Source organism: Pecten maximus, chromosome 11, assembly GCF_902652985.1.
Source record: "Pecten maximus chromosome 11, xPecMax1.1, whole genome shotgun sequence".
NCBI classification, from domain to species: domain Eukaryota; kingdom Metazoa; phylum Mollusca; class Bivalvia; order Pectinida; family Pectinidae; genus Pecten; species Pecten maximus.
The window spans coordinates 16,167,997-16,192,619 of record NC_047025.1 but is presented as its reverse complement, the minus strand read 5'-3'; the positions used below and the strand labels follow the sequence as shown (position 1 = coordinate 16,192,619).

The following is a 24,623-nucleotide window of genomic DNA, read 5'->3' as shown; positions in this document are numbered from 1 at the left end:
TATATGTATATGACTAAAGATTCTGCATCATAGTATACAACCAAATATATGTATCTGCCCAATGATCATCTATCTACATGTAATTGTGTTGAATAGTTATGTAAGGTAAGTAAATAATGTCCAGCCATCGTATTCAAAATGTTCATTTTTCAATCCATCGATTCCTGTTCTTTTCCGTAAATTGCTTTTCGGAATTTCTTCTCAATTTTTCATCCTGATAATAGGTTTGCTTTTGATATAATATAATGACAGACTAAGACACTGATAGATACTGATACAGACGAAGTCATCAACTGTCGCCTAAGCTATCAGTAAGTCCATCTTAATTACACAGGACATGCACGCATATGCATCCACAAGCGCTGCTTCTGGTTAGTATTGATAGAAAAAGCATTAGAAAAAAGCCCTACTCCTACTATATCAAAGTTGATGTAGAAGGAGTAGGAGCTAAAAAATTTGTAAATACAAACTAAAAACAGACGCTTGTGATGCACCCACGCCTGTTGTCAATTTAGCATAGTGTCTAAGTATGTAAACGATCATACTCTAAGTTCCGTATTCGTGTTATGAAAGCATTTTACTGAACATTATTTATTTGTGTTTCTTTTAATTCTATTATGTTAATGTTTTCCGTGTGTCTCTACTTAATCCTGATTTCGAATGAAGTGGTAAAAACAGATATATATATTGTTAAATACAGATACATCTATTGTTAAATACAGATACATCTATTGTTAAATACAGATACATATATTGTTAGTTACAGATACATCTATTGTTAAATACAGATACATCTATTGCTAAATACAGATACATCTATTGTTAGTTATAGATACATATATTGTTAAATACAGATACATCTATTGTTAAATACAGATACATATATTGTTAAATACAGATACATCTATTGTTAGTTACACATACATCTATTGTTAGTTACAGATACATCTATTGTTATATACAGATATTTCTATTGTTAAATACAGATACATCTATTGTTAAATACAGATACATCTATTGTTAAATACAGATACATCTATTGTTAGTTACAGATACATCTATTGTTAGTTACAGATACATCTATTGTTAAATACAGATACATCTATTGTTAAATACAGATACATCTATTGTTAAATACAGATACATCTATTGTTAAATACAGATACATATATTGTTAAATACAGATACATATATTGTTAGTTACATATACATCTATTGTTAAATACAGATACATATATTGTTAGTTACATATACATCTATTGTTAGTTACATATACATCTATTTTAGTTACAGATACATCTATTGTTAAATACAGATACATCTATTGTTAAATACAGATACATCTATTGTTAGTTACAGATACATCTATTGTTAAATACAGATACATCTATTGTTAAATACAGATACATCAATTGTTAGTTACAGATACATATATTGTTAAATACAGATACATCTATTGTTAAATACAGATACATCTATTGTTAGTTACAGATACATCTATTGTTAGTTACATATACATCTATTGTTAAATACAGATACATCTATTGTTAAATACAGATACATCTATTGTTAGTTACAGATACATCTATTGTTAGTTACAGATACATCTATTGTTAGTTACAGATACATCTATTGTTAGTTACATATACATCTATTGTTAAATACAGATACATCTATTGTTAAATACAGATACATCTATTGTTAGTTACAGATACATCTATCGTTAAATACAGATACATCTATTGTTAAATACAGATATTTCTATTTTTTGTCTCTCTGGGTTTTATGATCACTCCCCTCTATATCACACCAACTTTTATTATCACCAGGGTCCAGTTGTTCAAAAGGGGATTAGCTTAATCACTTGATTAATAAAAACATCATTTCTTTTATATTTCTTCGAATAAACAGATAGGAAGAGACTTGTGATCGCTTAAGTTTCGTAAAATTAAGCTTAGTTGGTTCTACCAGAAATTATTTCATCATGGTTTCTGAATTGTTGTTAAACTGCGATTATCATAATCACCTTTAGGACACCTTGCCAAGATGTTTCCATTTCATCTTACCGCTGAATCAAATGTTTGACAATCGTTGATAACTTTGTATTCCTATGTATAGTTGAGATACAATGGAAAATATGATTTTAGAATTACTGTTTTCAAACTATTTATTATATCATATAATCCTGATTTTGAACTTAATCATTAAATAAAACTATATAATAATGATATTCTAGATTCTGACATATTCTGACATATCCATAGATACACAATGTATAATGCAGACACACACCCATCAATAAAATTCAATTATATAAAAGGTAAATTATTTGATGTGGTTGAGTTTTTTGTCTTTTTTACAATGTATTATGATATTTATCATACGTTTTCATATTGTCTTTTATGAACGGATAAAAAAATAACTGTTGAATAAACATATCTTCTATTGACAAGATCCGAGGTGTCCAACAGATCTCTATAACATGAGACGGACGGTGGAGTTTCTAACTTCAACAGAGATAGCCTATTGATAGTAAAATGGGATATGTATCTGTTGGGTTGAGGAAACTCAAACACACGCAATACTTAAATAGTCTTTAAATACAAATGATTATTTCTTTTTTAGAACATACATTTTGTGTTGTCCAGGTTTTAAGTTAAAAGTTTGCAATTTACATAGAAATTGCCTCCCTTGCACTACAATGTAATTTGTAGTCTTTATCAATTGTTCAAAATGACCAACTTGTAACACAAAATAATGAAACTACAATCAGCTTACCCAAAGTGTACAGGAAGCGCTACACTGAGTCATATTTTAATTATGAAATCTTTTGCCATTCATGCATTCCTTCATTCATGTTTTGGAGAGGTTAATAGGTTTAGCCTGATGTACAATCATTTTGTTATCTATATTTATGAAGTATTTGGATTTATTCTTGGTCTTGTTACACGTGATGCAATATTTACATTTTTCATAGTTTAATTACAAATGATTAAAGTACAGCTATTGCTGATGTTACGCATGACAAACTTTAAATACATAAAATATGTAGGACACATCAAAACGAATCGATAGTCACACAAATCAATGCAAAAAAGTGTGAACAATAGTATGTATAATTATCGATGGATAACAATTAACATGATATTTAGCATTGTATATAATATAAAATTCTCGATGAATAACAATTAACATGGTATTTAGCATTGTAAATAATATAAAATTCTCAATGTATAACAATTAACTTGGTATTAGCATTGTATATAATATAAAATTCTCGATGAATAACAATTAACATGGTTTTAGCATTGTATATAATATAAAATTCTCGATGTATAACAATTAACTTGGTGTTAACATTGTATATGATATAAAATTATCGATGTATAACAATTAACTTGGCATTAGCATTGTAAATGATTAATATTCTCGATGTATAACAATAACCATGGTATAAGGATTGTTAATATCAGAAACTTCATATCATTCATATAAATAGAACACATAACACATAAAATCTGTTTTTCTCTTTGTTTTTTCCCATATCAATCGGATTCAAAAACAAGGACGGAAGTCATGGAGACACCAACAGCTTGTTCCACACGAGGACAGGTGTCTAGGAAACGAACAGCTATGGTCATATGAGTTCGGAATTCCCGGGGTTCGTCAACCAGCTATCATATCAGGACGGGTGTCTAGGGGGTTATATCAGGATGGATGTCTAGGGATGGCACCAACAGTCAGGGTTATATCGGGTTGGGTGTCTAGGAGGGGCAACCAACAGTCGGGGTTATATCTTGATTGTGTCTAGGGGGGGGGGGGGGGGGGGGGGGGGGGGGCAACAGTCAGAGTTATACTGGATGGGTGTCTAGGGGGGCAACAGTCAGGGTTATATCTGGATGGGTGTCTAGGGGGGCAACAGTCAGGGTTATATCACGACAGTGTTAAGGAGACAGCAATAGAAGAAAGGAAAGGATAAAGAACAGTGAATCATCACTTTGGATTATTGTTTAACATGAGTATATAATCAGCAAATAAGCGTAAGAAAGTATTGGTACTATTCAAACCAATCAGGATTGTGATATCATCAAGACACTTCAGTCAGTATTGACCTTATAATGAAAAGTGAATGCAATTTTGATGTCAATATGAAAGTATTTGTTTAACAAACGACAAGCTGTAGGGACATTATACAGTTATACTTCTACAATTTTGAGATGAAATGAATAGGTCTTTCATAATCATCCCTGTCCGGTATCAACGCAGACTTGTACAATCACTTTACTCGAGTGTTTTAATTCCGCAGATCGGAAGTAGGTTGTTTGTGTTGCATCGCATTTAAGTGCATATTTTTCTAATTCGATGTAAGCCTTCATCATGTCAAACACAGCATGACTAAAAGCTTACCATGGTTACAAATTCAAATATTCAATGTTTAAGGAGTATGGCCATTGTAGAAAAATGAAAAAGTGACAATTTAATTGATCAAAAGAAAACTGCCTTAATATATCAAATTATAACACAATATCATGAGACCAATATCCTGCTGAAATAGCGTGAAAAGTAAGAAAACGATTGAAATTTCAGAATGAAAAACATCCTTACATTTCCAATATTTGTATAAAAAAACATTGACTTGGAAGTTTCCTCTAAAAAGTTTCTGGAATTTTGTCCATATCTGTTAAATACGATCTAGTCTAGTAAGTTTACAGAATGGCATTTTGAAAGCTTAAATGACAACGCGTCAGCATTGATCGAGCTACTGGGAATATCCATGGAGGCGTTTCTGTTAAGCTTAGGTTTTTACTCTTTACTCGTACAAAAAGAAAGTAGGGATATTCCGAGAATTCTGCTTTCGAAAAGCAAACTCATTATGTAACTAGGACAATGCCTAACGTAACGTTTGCAGTGTAGTTATTTATAGCTGGGTTGTGAGTCATTAAAAACCCAAAGGCTACACTGGAAATCCCACCACATAAATTGGGGTCCTTATCTACCGTAAGGATTCTAAAGTGGTAGTTGAGAAGATCGTGTCACCACAGATACCCTTGTCCGCGACCAGACGACAAAGATCTGCTTCGGTGCAAATCATGGAGGTATGTATATACGAGTTAATGTTAGAACGGGTATATGTATGCGTGTGGTGTTGCTACGTATTACGGTGTTTGTATGTAGAACAATGCTCATGTGCAACTTCGTAAGATTTGCTTCTGTGGAAATCATTGAGGTATGTATAATAATTTTGCTACGTATTACAGTATATATGTGATGTTGCTATGCATTACGGTGTGTTTATGTTACTTAATGCATCGACATACAGTAAAAACATTCCATTTATCCCACACTTTACAGTTAAATGTGTGTTAGGGAAAGATGATATCACATGGGTCTGTAATGTGACACACGTAGATATCAGGTCCCACAATAGGATGGATTACTTTACGTCTAGCTATAGGAAAGGCTGAAAATTGAGTGAATGGTTAATTCAATAAAAGTCCCTTTATCCCACACTTCACAGTTAAATTTCTGTGTGTTAGGGAAAGATGATATCACATGGGTCTGTAAGGTGGACACGCAGATATCAGGTCCCACAATAGGATGGAATACTTACCGTCTAGCTACAGGAAAGCTGGGAAATATACTTAATTAATATCGTTCTAGGAATGAGATGGATTCGTCAAATCCATACCGTCATGTCAGAAAGACATGGAATTTCAAGTTACCAGACAATCGGCAAGCCTCTCGTTTGTCAGCTTAAGAACCCCACTCGCAACCCAACACTGACCCGGCTGAGATCCCCATGTCTCAAGAGGAAAAAATAAAATAGTGTGACTTTAATGAAAGTTTAAGGATTTATGGATATACAATAAACAAAATATTTTAAGTAGCCTGTAGGTAGGGTTTGTCCCGAACCAAGCGTACCACACTCGGCTTAAGTCTCAAATTCTACACATCTTTGTAAATCGGTGGGTGTTGTCATGTTGACACCCATAATAAATTTCAAATAATTCCTTAGTAAATTACACTTGAATTATATAATTTGTTCCGTTTGGGTGAATTAGTTTATTTATAATAGTCAGTGATGTTGCACAGGTGAGTTGTAAATAACCTGTATTCTGCAATGTTACCAGCTGATTATAGCTTGCGTGCATAAAATCACTTATGTTCTAATGCACGTGCATCATACGTTAGCCAATACACTCAATGCCCCATAGTCACCCCACGGGCGCCCCTCACTGTAAACACAGTGCAAACGTAACATTGATAAATTCAAATGGGACAGATAAACTGCGCGCTGATAAGGTAACAAACAACTGAACAAAAATAAATTGTGGACATTCAAAACATCATTTTGATTAATCATCTCGTCAATACACCTAACATACACTGTACTCGCCTAGTCTGTCAATACACCCAGTATACTCACCTCGTCTGTCCATACACCCAGTATACTCACCTCGTCTGTCAATACATCCGATATACTCACTTCGTCTGTCAACAACCTGATATACACCCAATATACTCTCACCTCGTCTGTTAATACACCCAATATACTCGCCCCGTCTGTCAACAATCTGCTATACAATCACTCTGCCCCCTCTGTCAATACTAGTATACCCAATATAGGAACTCTGCCTTGTCTGTCAATACACCCAATATACTCTCCTCGTCTGTCAATACACCCAATATACTCGTCTAGTCTGTCAATACACCCCGTATACACGCCTCGTCTGTCAATACACCCAATATACTCACCTCGTCTGTCAATACACCCAATATACTCACCTCGTCTGTCAATACACCCAGTATACACGCCTCGTCTGTCAATACACCCAGTATACACGCCTCGTCTGTCAATACACCCAATATACTCACCTCGTCTGTCAACAACCTGATATACGATATACTCGCCTCGTCTGTCAATACACCTGGTATACAATCACTCTCCTCGTCTGTCAAAACACCTGGTATACAATCACTCTCCTCGTCTGTCAATACACCTGGTATACAATTACTCTCCTAGTCTGTTAATACACCCAATATACTCTCCTCGTCTGTTAATACACCCAATATACTCGCATCGTCGGTTAATACACCTGATATACAATATGCTCTCCTCGTCTGTCAATACACCTGGTATACAATCACTCACCTCGTCTGTCAATACACCTGGTATACAATCACTCTCCTCGTCTGTCAATACACCCAATATACTCGCATCGTCGGTTAATACACCTGATATACAATATACTCGCCTCGTCTGTCAATACACCTGGTATACAATCACTCACCTCGTCTGTCAATACACCTGGTATACAATCACTCACCTCGTCTGTCAATACACCTGGTATACAATCACTCACCTCGTCTGTCAATACACCTGGTATACAATCACTCTCCTCGTCTGTCAGTACACCTGGTATACAATCACTCGCCTCGTCTGTCAATACACCTGGTATACAATCACTCACCTCGTCTGTCAATACACCCAATATACTCACCTCGTCTGTTAATACACCCAATATTCTCGCATCGTCGGTTAATACACCTGATATACAATCACTCGCCTTCTCTGTCAATACACCCAATATACTCGTCTAGTCTTTCAATAAACCTAATATACAATCACTCTTCTCGTCTGTCAATACACCTGGTATACAATCACTCTCCTCGTCTGTCAATACACCTGGTATACAATCACTCTCCTCGTCTGTCAATACACCTGGTATACAATCACTCGCCTCGTCTGTCAATACACCTGGTATACAATCACTCGCCTCGTCTGTCAATACACCCAATATACACGCCTCGTCTGTCAATACACCCAATATACACGCCTCGTCTGTCAATACACCCAGTATACTCGTCTTGTCTGTCAATACACCCAATATACTCACCTCGTCTGTCAATACACCCAGTATACTCACCTCGTCTGTTAATACACCCAGTATACTCACCTCGTCTGTCAATACACCCAATATACTCTCCTCGTCTGTCAATACACGCCTCGTCTGTCATTACACCCAGTATACTCGTCTTGTCTGTCGATACACCCAATATACTCACCTCGTGTGTCAATACACCCAGTATACACGCCTCGTCTGTCAATACACCCAATAAACTCTCCTCGTCTGTCAATACACCCAGTATACACGCCTCGTCTGTCAATACACCCAATATACTCACCTCGTCTGTCAACAACCTGATATACGATATACTCGCCTCGTCTGTCAATACACCTGGTATACAATCACTCTCCTCGTCTGTCAATACACCTGGTATACAATCACTCTCCTCGTCTGTCAATACACCTGGTATACAATTACTCTCCTAGTCTGTTAATACACCCAATATACTCTCCTCGTCTGTTAATACACCCAATATACTCGCATCGTCGGTTAATACACCTGATATACAATCTACTCTCCTCGTCTGTCAATACACCTGGTATACAATCACTCACCTCGTCTGTCAATACACCTGGTATACAATCACTCTCCTCGTCTGTCAATACACCTGGTATACAATCACTCTCCTCGTCTGTCAATACACCCAATATACTCGCATCGTCGGTTAATACACCTGATATACAATATACTCGCCTCGTCTGTCAATACACCTGGTATACAATCACTCACCTCGTCTGTCAATACACCTGGTATACAATCACTCACCTCGTCTGTCAATACACCTGGTATACAATCACTCACCTCGTCTGTCAATACACCTGGTATACAATCACTCTCCTCGTCTGTCAATACACCTGGTATACAATCACTCGCCTCGTCTGTCAATACACCTGGTATACAATCACTCACCTCGTCTGTCAATACACCCAATATACTCACCTCGTCTGTTAATACACCCAATATTCTCGCATCGTCGGTTAATACACCTGATATACAATCACTCGCCTTCTCTGTCAATACACCCAATATACTCGTCTAGTCTTTCAATAAACCTAATATACAATCACTCTTCTCGTCTGTCAATACACCTGGTATACAATCACTCTCCTCGTCTGGCAATACACCTGGTATACAATCACTCTCCTCGTCTGTCAATACACCTGGTATACAATCACTCTCCTCGTCTGTCAATACACCTGGTATACAATCACTCGCCTCGTCTGTCAATACACCTGGTATACAATCACTCGCCTCGTCTGTCAATACACCCAATATACACGCCTCGTCTGTCAATACACCCAATATACACGCCTCGTCTGTCAATGCACCCAGTATACTCGTCTTGTCTGCCAATACACCCAATATACTCACCTCGTCTGTCAATACACCCAGTATACTCACCTCGTCTGTTAATACACCCAGTATACTCACCTCGTCTGTCAATACACCCAATATACTCTCCTCGTCTGTCAATACACGCCTCGTCTGTCATTACACCCAGTATACTCGTCTTGTCTGTCGATACACCCAATATACTCACCTCGTGTGTCAATACACCCAGTATACACGCCTCGTCTGTCAATACACCCAATAAACTCTCCTCGTCTGTCAATACACCCAGTATACACGCCTCGTCTGTCAATACACCCAATATACTCACCTCGTCTGTCAACAACCTGATATACGATATACTCGCCTCGTCTGTCAATACACCTGGTATACAATCACTCTCCTCGTCTGTCAATACACCTGGTATACAATCACTCTCCTCGTCTGTCAATACACCTGGAATACAATTACTCTCCTAGTCTGTTAATACACCCAATATACTCTCCTCGTCTGTTAATACACCCAATATACTCGCATCGTCGGTTAATACACCTGATATACAATCTACTCTCCTCGTCTGTCAATACACCTGGTATACAATCACTCACCTCGTCTGTCAATACACCTGGTATACAATCACTCTCCTCGTCTGTCAATACACCTGGTATACAATCACTCTCCTCGTCTGTCAATACACCCAATATACTCGCATCGTCGGTTAATACACCTGATATACAATATACTCGCCTCGTCTGTCAATACACCTGGTATACAATCACTCACCTCGTCTGTCAATACACCTGGTATACAATCACTCACCTCGTCTGTCAATACACCTGGTATACAATCACTCACCTCGTCTGTCAATACACCTGGTATACAATCACTCTCCTCGTCTGTCAATACACCTGGTATACAATCACTCGCCTCGTCTGTCAATACACCTGGTATACAATCACTCACCTCGTCTGTCAATACACCCAATATACTCACCTCGTCTGTTAATACACCCAATATTCTCGCATCGTCGGTTAATACACCTGATATACAATCACTCGCCTTCTCTGTCAATACACCCAATATACTCGTCTAGTCTTTCAATAAACCTAATATACAATCACTCTTCTCGTCTGTCAATACACCTGGTATACAATCACTCACCTCGTCTGTCAATACACCTGGTATACAATCACTCGCCTCGTCTGTCAATACACCTGGTATACAATCACTCACCTCGTCTGTCAATACACCCAATATACTCACCTCGTCTGTTAATACACCCAATATTCTCGCATCGTCGGTTAATACACCTGATATACAATCACTCGCCTTCTCTGTCAATACACCCAATATACTCGTCTAGTCTTTCAATAAACCTAATATACAATCACTCTTCTCGTCTGTCAATACACCTGGTATACAATCACTCTCCTCGTCTGGCAATACACCTGGTATACAATCACTCTCCTCGTCTGTCAATACACCTGGTATACAATCACTCTCCTCGTCTGTCAATACACCTGGTATACAATCACTCGCCTCGTCTGTCAATACACCTGGTATACAATCACTCGCCTCGTCTGTCAATACACCCAATATACACGCCTCGTCTGTCAATACACCCAATATACACGCCTCGTCTGTCAATGCACCCAGTATACTCGTCTTGTCTGCCAATACACCCAATATACTCACCTCGTCTGTCAATACACCCAGTATACTCACCTCGTCTGTTAATACACCCAGTATACTCACCTCGTCTGTCAATACACCCAATATACTCTCCTCGTCTGTCAATACACGCCTCGTCTGTCATTACACCCAGTATACTCGTCTTGTCTGTCGATACACCCAATATACTCACCTCGTGTGTCAATACACCCAGTATACACGCCTCGTCTGTCAATACACCCAATAAACTCTCCTCGTCTGTCAATACACCCAGTATACACGCCTCGTCTGTCAATACACCCAATATACTCACCTCGTCTGTCAACAACCTGATATACGATATACTCGCCTCGTCTGTCAATACACCTGGTATACAATCACTCTCCTCGTCTGTCAATACACCTGGTATACAATCACTCTCCTCGTCTGTCAATACACCTGGAATACAATTACTCTCCTAGTCTGTTAATACACCCAATATACTCTCCTCGTCTGTTAATACACCCAATATACTCGCATCGTCGGTTAATACACCTGATATACAATCTACTCTCCTCGTCTGTCAATACACCTGGTATACAATCACTCACCTCGTCTGTCAATACACCTGGTATACAATCACTCTCCTCGTCTGTCAATACACCTGGTATACAATCACTCTCCTCGTCTGTCAATACACCCAATATACTCGCATCGTCGGTTAATACACCTGATATACAATATACTCGCCTCGTCTGTCAATACACCTGGTATACAATCACTCACCTCGTCTGTCAATACACCTGGTATACAATCACTCACCTCGTCTGTCAATACACCTGGTATACAATCACTCACCTCGTCTGTCAATACACCTGGTATACAATCACTCTCCTCGTCTGTCAATACACCTGGTATACAATCACTCGCCTCGTCTGTCAATACACCTGGTATACAATCACTCACCTCGTCTGTCAATACACCCAATATACTCACCTCGTCTGTTAATACACCCAATATTCTCGCATCGTCGGTTAATACACCTGATATACAATCACTCGCCTTCTCTGTCAATACACCCAATATACTCGTCTAGTCTTTCAATAAACCTAATATACAATCACTCTTCTCGTCTGTCAATACACCTGGTATACAATCACTCTCCTCGTCTGTCAATACACCTGGTATACAATCACTCTCCTCGTCTGTCAATACACCTGGTATACAATCACTCGCCTCGTCTGTCAATACACCTGGTATACAATCACTCGCCTCGTCTGTCAATACACCCAATATACACGCCTCGTCTGTCAATACACCCAATATACACGCCTCGTCTGTCAATACACCCAGTATACTCGTCTTGTCTGTCAATACACCCAATATACTCACCTCGTCTGTTAATACACCCAGTATACTCACCTCGTCTGTTAATACACCCAGTATACTCACCTCGTCTGTCAATACACCCAATATACTCTCCTATTCTGTCAATACACGCCTCGTCTGTCATTACACCCAGTATACTCGTCTTGTCTGTCGATACACCCAATATACTCACCTCGTCTGTCAATACACCCAGTATACTCACCTCGTCTGTTAATACACCCAGTATACTCACCTCGTCTGTCAATACACCCAATATACTCTCCTCGTCTGTCAATACACGCCTCGTCTGTCATTACACCCAGTATACTCGTCTTGTCTGTCGATACACCCAATATACTCACCTCGTGTGTCAATACACCCAGTATACACGCCTCGTCTGTCAATACACCCAATAAACTCTCCTCGTCTGTCAATACACCCAGTATACACGCCTCGTCTGTCAATACACCCAATATACTCACCTCGTCTGTCAACAACCTGATATACGATATACTCGCCTCGTCTGTCAATACACCTGGTATACAATCACTCTCCTCGTCTGTCAATACACCTGGTATACAATCACTCTCCTCGTCTGTCAATACACCTGGAATACAATTACTCTCCTAGTCTGTTAATACACCCAATATACTCTCCTCGTCTGTTAATACACCCAATATACTCGCATCGTCGGTTAATACACCTGATATACAATCTACTCTCCTCGTCTGTCAATACACCTGGTATACAATCACTCACCTCGTCTGTCAATACACCTGGTATACAATCACTCTCCTCGTCTGTCAATACACCTGGTATACAATCACTCTCCTCGTCTGTCAATACACCCAATATACTCGCATCGTCGGTTAATACACCTGATATACAATATACTCGCCTCGTCTGTCAATACACCTGGTATACAATCACTCACCTCGTCTGTCAATACACCTGGTATACAATCACTCACCTCGTCTGTCAATACACCTGGTATACAATCACTCACCTCGTCTGTCAATACACCTGGTATACAATCACTCTCCTCGTCTGTCAATACACCTGGTATACAATCACTCGCCTCGTCTGTCAATACACCTGGTATACAATCACTCACCTCGTCTGTCAATACACCCAATATACTCACCTCGTCTGTTAATACACCCAATATTCTCGCATCGTCGGTTAATACACCTGATATACAATCACTCGCCTTCTCTGTCAATACACCCAATATACTCGTCTAGTCTTTCAATAAACCTAATATACAATCACTCTTCTCGTCTGTCAATACACCTGGTATACAATCACTCTCCTCGTCTGTCAATACACCTGGTATACAATCACTCTCCTCGTCTGTCAATACACCTGGTATACAATCACTCGCCTCGTCTGTCAATACACCTGGTATACAATCACTCGCCTCGTCTGTCAATACACCCAATATACACGCCTCGTCTGTCAATACACCCAATATACACGCCTCGTCTGTCAATACACCCAGTATACTCGTCTTGTCTGTCAATACACCCAATATACTCACCTCGTCTGTTAATACACCCAGTATACTCACCTCGTCTGTTAATACACCCAGTATACTCACCTCGTCTGTCAATACACCCAATATACTCTCCTATTCTGTCAATACACGCCTCGTCTGTCATTACACCCAGTATACTCGTCTTGTCTGTCGATACACCCAATATACTCACCTCGTGTGTCAATACACCCAGTATACACGCCTCGTCTGTCAATACACCCAATAAACTCTCCTCGTCTGTCAATACACCCAGTATACACGCCTCGTCTGTCAATACACCCAGTATACACGCCTCGTCTGTCAATACACCCGATATACTCACCTCGTCTGTCAATACACCCAATATACACGCCTCGTCTGTCAATACACCCGATATTGACAGATCTCGACGAGGCGAGTGTTTGTCTTTGGCTTGTAAGTTATGCATCCGTCGAGCGGTCGAGGAGGGTACTAAGCACGCAGGTGAATAGAATAGCACCATAATTTTTTTTTTTATGTAGCAACAGAGTCATATGAAATTAATAAAAGATGCAAGAACCTCGACTACTGAATGTGAAACGTCATACATTTCTTTTGTTCTTTATTATGAAGACTATGTACCTAAACCTGTCCGCGAACTCCCGGTGACCCCTCGCGTGTATTAGCCGCAGCTGTTACTCACTTGGCGGCGTATGACATTACTGCAAAGGTTTGGCTTTTGAAAAATAAAATATCATATTGTCAGTTATACAATTGTTACAGACCATAATTAATCGATAGGGTTTTATCAAACCTTAAAGATAATATTTTTTATTTGAATTTTCATTTGACAGAAATTGCTTCTCATTGATTTGAAGGAAATAAGCTAGTCATACATTATTCCAAATCAATGGCAGTATTGCGTTATACGTACAATATATATACACGGTCGATGGCAGTATTGTATTTTATCCTGCAACTGCCACCGCATTGTCAGAATACACCCACCATATATATTTTTGCTGTATACGGCAGTGACGAAAAAAAGCTGTATTTTGGAATCTTAGCACGTGCGTCAGTTCGACTGGCCTACTTCAAAGTGAAACTACGTTTAAAAGGCGAATATATTTCTGTCATTTTTGACACCGTTTCACTTCAAAATAATTATTTTTGATGATTATTTTGATGTATGTTGCAGGATAAATAGAATACATGGTCAGTGTCTTAAAATATAAGCTGTATTTTTGGCTCGGGACAGAAAGACAAAAGTGGCTCGCCAAGGCTCGACACTTTTGTCTTTCTTTATCCTCGCCAAAATACAGCTTATATTTTAAGACACTGACCATGTATTCTCTATATACGTACAATATATGTACACGGTCGATGGCAGTATTGTATTAGTTAGATAAACGTACCACCGTAATAAGATAACTAGGGTAAGCCCCGAGAACAAGACGTCGAGGTAGCCAATGTTCTTCAAAGAGCAAAATATCTTAAGTTGAAAAAATGTTGAAGGGACTTCATCCTGGTTTCAAACTTTAATGGGTGTCCCTTAAAAGAGATTAACTTAGTCAACAAATTGTGTTGACGTCAGAAAAGGTATAATTTGATTTCTGGGAGTAGAGAAATCATTGAGAAGTATCAAAAGAACCAATTTTTACAAAGACTTATTCTATTGTATGTACAAAAAGACACACCAAAATCCCATTCCTAAAAGGTGTTCCTCTGATGCACTAATATAGAAAAATTGAAAAACCGCGACCGATGAAATATTTCAATTTTATTCCAACAAGTCTATAATTCATGTATGGTAGAGTCACCGCTTAACAACCTGAAGGTCCGTAGTCCGAATCACCAAAATGTATCTTTTTATATTTGTTATGTTTCTAAATGCCATTTGATTTTTCTTTGTCATATTTGAAAGATATGTTCAACATTAAATGTATATTTGATATAAAGTATTTAGTAAAAAGATAAAAATGTTGAGATAGAAAATTTTCACTTGGATTAAAAAAAAAAAAGAGAAAAAAATAACCGATGTTTTTTTTATATCATTTAATTTTCCTTGGTCATATTTGAAAGACATTTTCAACATCAAATGTATATTTAATAAATTCAAAGTATTTAGTAAAAAGATGATAATATTGAGATAGAAATGTTTCACTTGGATAAAAAAGAGTCGTTTAAAGTAAAATGTAAACAAACAGTGTCGACAAGAAATATACATGGAATGGTAGTATAAAATGCATATCAAATGGTATTGATTGCCTACATATACGCAATGTATTCGTAAACCGTTCAGACCGCACAACTCACCAAGGGGCCATGACGATCTATTTTGGTCACAGGCGTCTGCTTCTGGTTATTATTAATAGAAAAAAAATAGTCACCTACTCCTACGTTGAGTAGGGTCTATTTTTTTCTATTAATACTAACCAGAATCGTGGAATCTCAATAGATTACGCGATATTTAACCTGTATTTTATCACCGACTATCGCTGTACGTGGCCCACGTCAGGGTAACTAGCAAAGAGTTATTATTATTTGGCATTTAAGCCTTTACCTCTTCCATGCAAGGCACAAACTAACGCATTATTGTTCTTTATGTGAAGTACTTCACGTAGGTATAGATCAGTTCATATTAGTGTTTCTGTGATGAATGGGTAAACAATGCCACCACCTTGATCAATGAAATTAGACCCCTCGACGTGAATACGTTGTTTTACTGTATACCTGTCGATACAACCGGACAACTTCCAGTCCGCCTGTGCAACAATACTTTTATTGACTGTAGATGGTTGAAATTATTATGTTCCCCCATTCATCATTTATTTCATCCTTAGTTAAGAAATATTTAAATTCCTTTTTAAGTTTTAGTTTAATAATGGATATCATATAATACACATCAATACGACCCTATGTTCCTGTAGATTTATATATATATCATCCCAAGGGTTGTTCTATATCACTGGAACAGAAAAACATAAAGGATGCAATTTCTATTACATGAATAAACAGGTATCGCATACATGTCCAATTAGAACTGATAGGAGATCATGGTCACCAATACTGGGCAACTCACTACTAACATGTACAAGAGTAATTTGGGTACATCAGTGTTTAGGTCTATTAGTTAAATTACGTTTACATGACGATTGTGGTCAATAAGTAGACGCTTCCCCTATCCTAACACCTGGTCTTATTGGCCTGGTTACTTTCAGGGGTCTCTGTGTGTGTGTATATATATACATATTCTTTTCGTATTTTGCTTGCGTTTTATCGATTTTTGGTTAAATTTACGGTTTCATTTCAATGTTTGAAGTTCTTTGTTGTTTTAATTCACCTCACTTTGTATCATTTGTGATAACGAGCGGTTAAGTATACCTTGATTCTCACATCAAAGTTAGAGATTTCAAAATCATGCAGAACGTTTTTATTAACATTTACAAGAAACTGTAAATTCATTACATTCAACAGATCTCTTACTTGATATAAAATACACTAATTGGTATATGATCGAAGGAAAACATTTCTTATTAACGCTCAGTGTAGGATTATTAATGAATGGTTTATCATTTAAAAAATTTTAACCAGAATATCTTATGCAGTAAATGAATACTCATTTAACGTACTTAATCATCATCATCATCATCATCATCATCATCATCCGCTAGATTTTATTAGCAGATGTGCTTACTAATATTGAGTTAAAATGTTTGATTGAGTTTTCCATTGATGTTTCAGATGCGAGCTTCAACTTACCTTATCATCGTCTGTTTGGCATTCGTCAAGTGGGGTTGTGTAGTGGGAATCCAATTCAACAAGTACTGTCCAAAAGAATTACCCACAAAATGTTTCTGCAATAAAGCTCTTACCAGCGTTAATTGCGAGGGATTGCATCTATATGATATACCAGCTGGCATACCCAATTCTACCGAAAAACTGTATCTGACCCATAACTTAATAGACGTACTAAATAGCCAACACTTTGGTTTTCTGCCAAATCTCAAGGAGCTATATCTCCAAAACAACAAGATTATAAAGCTCCAACAGTATGCCTTTCATGGACAGTATACTCCCAATATAAATTTGGTTCGTTTGGACAACAATGTCATCACTTCTCTGGACAGGTGGTCGTTCTATAACCTAACAAGTCTCGAGACGCTATACCTCGGAAATAATTACATCAATGTAATTGATGAGAACGCTTTTGTCGGATGCAACAGTGTCGCGTTTGTTGTTCTGGACAGTAACAAACTGACGAAGGTTCCCCCACTGGGGGCACTTCGCGGACTACAAAGTCTTTATATCCAAGCCAACGTCATCAACAATGCCACTATTCCTGTCCAGTACAGGAATCTCACTCAACTGAAGAACATTGGTCTCAGCAACAACTTCATCACTACCCTAGAAAACAAAACGTTTGAAGCTTTGGACACAACAAGCGTCATCAAGCTAGAATTGTCAAGAAACAACATCAACAATATATCTCGCCATGCTTTTGCTCCACTGAATAATATTCAGTCTCTGAAGCTAGGCAGAAATCCAATAACCGCTTCAGTACTTGAAAGTGCACTCGTTGGTCTGCAAGGAAAACCTCTTCGTTCCTTGAATATCGCTAACTTGACACTGGGAGGATTTATCCCCAATGCAACTTTCCAACTTCTCCGAAACACAACGATCAACACTTTAATTATGTCAAACAATAAGATTCGGCATATTCCTAGCAGAGCTTTTGCAGATTTAGAAAATTTACAATTAATCGACCTCAGCAGCAGTGGTATAACTTCAGTAGCCGATACAGCCTTTGCTGGTCTGAAAACTTTGACTAATCTCAAACTGAACGATAATTTTCTAGATAATGTTCCAAAAAACTTGCCATCTACTTTGGCTATTCTATATCTAAACGGAAACCGAATCAGCTCTCTCCCAGACGACATATTTCGCGATCTCACCAGCCTTCAAACATTATACCTGGGAGCAAACATTATTGTGACACTCTACCAGTCTTCCTTTAGCGGGTTGATCAATCTGAAAATATTGCATCTCGTCCAAAATAAGATCGGTACCTTACCAGGGAAAGTATTTCAGCCCTTGACGCGTCTGGTATCTTTGGAGTTGAACAAAAACAACATAAAGAGCATTCCTAATCAGTCCTCCCTATTCGACTCATTGAACGCTCTTCAGTATCTCAATCTGGCCGACAACGCGCTCGGTAAGATGCCCAGCACCTTGTTTAACCAATTGCCGTCACTCCAACATTTCCACTTAGAGAACAATAACATCGGAAATGTCATGGACATAGACAGGGAGGGGAAACTCTTCGCGGGGCTTCATAATCTACAAACTCTTGATCTGTCCAATAACCAGATACAAACAATCCACGACTCCAGTTTTCGTGATCTTATTAAGCTTCAACAGTTAAATATCTGTCAGAACCGTGTCTCTGGATGGGGTCCCCATCTTTTTAACAAGATGACCAAACTGTACATTCTCGATCTCAGTCACAATATGATAGCATTGGTTAACAAGACTTCTGTTCATGATTTAGGGAATCTTATGGCACTAAATCTTACGGACAACCCATTTGCTTGTACCTGTGATCTACGTTGGTTCAGAGACTGGGTAAATACGACGGACATAGCCATTCCTGGGCTACATTCATACATCTGTAACAGCCCTGTGTCTTGGCGTGGAAAGAAACTCTTGTCATTTGACCGGACAAAAATTAACTGTCTATTCTTCACTTTGCCTGTGCTATTAGCCATGGTGGGGGTGGCTGTGGTAGTCGTGATCTTCATAATCATTTGCCTGTATCGAAAGAGATGGTTTATCCGACTTAGATGCCATCGTATGTGCAGACGTGTTCGAAGAAAGGTGAAGGATCCAGCAAACTATGAACCCATCCCGGGCAGGGACCATACGTATGATGCTTATCTATCTTGTGCAGAAACTGACTGGAAATGGGTGCTGGAGAACTTCTTGGAAGGCATTGATAATGGAAAGCTCAGCGACGAAAAGCAGTTCGGTGGTGATTTTAAACTTTATTTCGATCAGAGAGATGCCGCACCTGGGAAGTCATACATAGCCAATGTCGTAGACAATATGGAAGCAAGCAGAAAGGTCATAATCATCCTAAGTAATAACTACGTATCTGACCCACGGTATGAGTGCGAACTAGATTATGTTGTCATGTTGAAGGCGAAAGGGGTAATAGAAGATTACATCGTCGTGGCAAGTGAGTATCTGAAAGTGAAACGGGTGCCGAAGATTCTGCACCCGATGATGAGGAGCGAGAGGTACCTCCAGTGGGACGATGGTGATGATGCAGTACAGACAATTAAGGGGAAAGTGAAGGACTTCTTGGAGAAGCGTGATTACTATCCCTAGTTTAATAACAGGATTATAGATCAAACGTAGAATGATTACATATAAACACTGGCAAAACTTATCGGTTCAAAGCGTCCTTCATTCGTCGTCCATAAACAATCTTTGTTGTAGCTATATCTTGAGAAGTACTGAAAGGAAACTTAGTGAAAAAAATAGCTTTAATGTGTCAGATCCGTTATCCATGTAAAATATTAAGTCGATTTGGCCTATTTAGAAAAAGGGTATTTCATGTTACGTCTGTATAGCTGTACAGATTTTTTTAAATTCTGAGTTCAAAAGAAGTAGCATAAAAAAGTTTCCCCTAGTTTCCATGTAATACATATTCAAATGTTCGAATTTTAGATTGATAAGAAAAAAATCCACTAAGCAACTATCTTGGATTTTCACATTTGAAAATTCTGATGACAGGAGGAGGATGTCCCTCGCTATACTTAATTGTGTATGTTTAATTCAGAGACTAATTGAAACACAAAGAACCAATCAAGATCATTTAACATTGGGTGCCAAGATCCCTCTGGGGTTGTTTGTATGAATATAATCGAGTCTAATTGTACCATTCAGATCTATCAGAGTTACTATAGCGATACCTTGACAGAGGATTTGGGGAAGAATAGATCGTATCAAAGGGAAACAGTTTGATCACGCGTCACGTATACGATTTGGACACTAAAACATATACAAACGAAATTGGTTAACAAATCGATAATATTTTACTTTGTTCTTCAGATTTCTATAATCACAATGGCTGTTGGAGATTTCCAAACACATCACGTAGTCAAGTCGTTTTTGTCATTTCATCATCTCCGTGATACCATCCTTCCTTTGATACCATCATCTCCGTGATACATTCTTTCTTTGATACCATCATCTCCGTGAAAAACATTCTTTCTTTGATACCATCATCCCCGTGATACATCCTTTCTTTGATACCATTCTTTCTTTGATACCATCATCCCCGTGATACCATCCTCTCCGTGATACTATCCTCTCCGTGATACCATCCTTTTTTTGATACCATCATCTCCGTTATACATTCTTTCTTTGATACCATCATCCCCGTGATACATCCTTTCTTTGATACCATTCTTTCTTTGATACCATCATCCCCGTGATACCATCCTTCCTTTGATACCATCATCTCCGTGATACCATCCTTTCTTTGATACCATCATCTCCGTGATACCATCATCTCCGTGATACCATCCTTTCTTTGATACCATCATCTCCGTGATACCATCATCTCCGTGATACCATCTTTTTTTTGATACCATCATCTCCGTTATACATTCTTTCTTTGATACCATCATCCCCGTGATACATCCTTTCTTTGATACCATTCTTTCTTTGATACCATCCTCTCCGTGATACCATCCTTTCTTTGATACCATCATCTCCGTGATACCATCATCTCCGTGATACCATCATCTCCGTGATACCATCCTTTCTTTGATACCATCATCTCCGTGATACCATCATCTCCGTGATACCATCCTTTCTTTGATACCATCATCTCCGTGATACCATCCTTTCTTTGATACCATCATCTCCGTGATACCATCCTTTCTTTGATACCATCATCCCCGTGATACCATCCTTTCTTTGATACCATCATCTCCGTGATACCATCATCCCCGTGATACCATCATCTCAGTGATACCATCATCTCCGTGATACCATCCTCTCTTTGATACCATCATCCCCGTGATACCATCATCTCCGTGATATCATTAGACGCGGTGACTTAGTTATATTCCAGTGTAAATCGTTAAGTAATTATCAATAGTTATAGGACTTAGTTTTAGATATAGATTATTGAAAATATACTTTTATGCATTTTCAATTTATGATCTCGATATCCGTCATATTTCGTCGGAGACGTGAACTTTAAACATGAATGTATCATGTATTTTTGTCATAATAATAATTTGCTATTTTGCTATAAGATACAGAAGAAAGTAACATCCCAGGTTCAATTATTTTGGTTGATTTCGAAAAGTATTCGACTCAGTGTCATGGCAGTTCATAGAAAAAGCAATTGATTTTTTTTTTTTTTTTTTTAAATTTTGGACCAAGTATAAAACAGTTGATTAAAACTCTTACAAAACATACATCTTCAGCTATATTGCAAAATGGCTTCCTTTCAAACTTTGTTACATTGTATAGAGGCTGCAGGCAAGGGGACCCTGTATCTCCATATATCTTCCTCATTGTTATATTTTATATATATACAGTGTTGAGATTTATATCTGGTCATGGATTTACTTAATTCTAGCCAATATATTTGCATTTGTTTATTTTATTATATGTGCATGGATACTTTTTTTTCCAGAAAACTTTGCTATTTATCATTTATTGATCATCTTCGATGTTATTGATAGACTGGGTGAGAGGAGTGTAAGTTGTTTGTGTTATTGTTATGTGGTAATGTTGATGTGAGAGAGTACGAGATGTGTAACATGTGTCGTGTGGCGAGTGAGAGCCCCCCCCCCCCCCCCCCCCCCCCCCCTGTACGAGATGTGTAACATGTGTCGTGTGGCGAGTGAGAGCCCCCCCCCCCCCCCTGTACGAGATGTGTAACATGTGTCGTGTGGCGAGTGAGAGCCCCCCTGTACGAGATGTGTAACATGTGTCGTGTGGCGAGTGAGAGCCCCCCCCCCCCCCCCCCCCCCCGTACGAGATGTGTAACATGTGTCGTGTGGCGAGTGAGAGCCCCCCTGTACGAGATGTGAATATGTGTCGTGTGGCGAGTGAGAGCCCCCCCCCCCCCCCCCCCCCCGTACGAGATGTGTAACATGTGTCGTGTGGCGAGTGAGAGCCCCCCCCCCCTGTACGAGATGTGTAACATGTGTCGTGTGGCGAGTGAGAGCCCCCCCCCCCCCCCCCCCCCCCCGTACGAGATGTGTCGTGTGGCGAGTGAGAGCCCCCCTATGTAGGGAAATTGTTTATATTTTAAAGGCTGACCACAAGGCCCCGCCCTTGACAGCCTTCCACTGTATATATGTTTTGGGGAAGTCAATGTTTATGTAAAAAAAAATTGCTATAAGGCATTTAAGTCTATGATCTCGATATTTTTTAAGACAATCAGATGTCTTATTTAAGTAAGCGAGTCTCCTTTATGTGATACTGATCAGTTACATTGCTTTGAAACTCCGTTTTGATATTTATTTAGTTAAAAATATTTTCTGACATCAATAAATCAAATTTTGACATCTGGAATTATTGTTGATAACACAAAAGATAATTTTCGATAAAAAGGTAATATTTACTATTTTCTGATATCATGAGCTCATTAGGCGCCTCTTCATCATTTCAGTATTTTTACATAAAAAAAAAACAAGACTATTTTCTTATGTACATTTTTAATATACTTTTTTTGAATAAAATAAATAGTAAAACGGCGTCTCATACAATTCGGACGTAGACTTTAAAGAGGCTTACCCGCAGACGGACCGGTAAACGGCACATCTCCGATCACTAAATAAACTTCAGTACACGTTTCTATGTGACAAAATTAGAGGCTTTCCGTCTTTATTTCTTGAAAACAATTACAGAATATGTATTTAAAAGACATTTTAAAACTGAACCCGAGAGGGAAATGTATGGAATATAACGGCAAATCTTCTTTGTAAATCGACGCTGCCTTTAAGTTATCACTGTGCGGCACTGTGCACGTGCTTGTTTCTTTGATGTGTCAATCAAATTAGACTTATTGCGGGTTGCGATTAAATAAATAATATTTAAAAATGAGGTTTTAATATCACTTTTCAGCGTTTTATAAGGAAAATAAAATGAAAAACTCAACAATTCCAACAATCTGTCATGTGTAAAAAATCTTTTTCTATTAGCCAATTTTTCTGATCTCTCTGCGGGCAAGCCTCTTTAAACATAGATGTACCATTTATTTTTTTCATATTATATTCTTTGTTATGTTTTACCCGATTTTATTTGTCGGCTATTGTAGATAGTTCATTACCTTGCATTTGTATATTATCAGGTCATTCGTGTTATGCCAGAAAAGGCATAACAACTGAATGATCATGTAAAAACTATATAATCCTGAGTTTGTAAATATTAGTGTTTTCAATGCCTTTTCTGGCATAACAATCACATTACTAACGGAGGCAAACCATGTATATTAAATATGTATATAAGTTTTCTTTTTCGTGTAATAACGTCTCGTCGTTGACCGCATACCTGTGTATTTCCAAAAGGTGTTAATGCTTTAATATTAGAATAACAGGTTGACAATTATAAAATCGCTTTATCCATTTTAACAAGGACAGGTCATTATTAACAGGGCAAGTCTCTTTGAGGCTAAAACGATATAAAGTATGCGAGGCGAAGTACTGGATGTAATTAAGAGTCTGTCTAGAGATAAAGCAGCAGATGTTGATATGATCCTTAAGGAATATTTGATTGAATACAATGATATTTTTTCACCAGTTATGTTTAAGTTGTTTAATTATATGTTTGAGGTAGGA

At 38.2% G+C, this 24,623-nt stretch overlaps 1 protein-coding gene across 1 annotated transcript in view; it reads left to right on the top strand.

Annotated features, from left to right (window-relative positions):
• The window catches only part of LOC117338471, a 30,875-nt gene extending 8,248 nt beyond the window's left edge, over positions 1 to 22,627 (top strand). Inside the window, exons 4-5 of the mRNA XM_033899825.1 lie at positions 4,980 to 5,096; positions 17,497 to 22,627. Coding sequence (XP_033755716.1) covers positions 4,980 to 5,096; positions 17,497 to 20,142 — 2,763 coding nt within the window. The 3' untranslated portion in view covers positions 20,143 to 22,627. The remainder of the gene's footprint in view (positions 1 to 4,979; positions 5,097 to 17,496) is intronic.
• Positions 22,628 to 24,623: the final 1,996 nt, after the last annotated feature.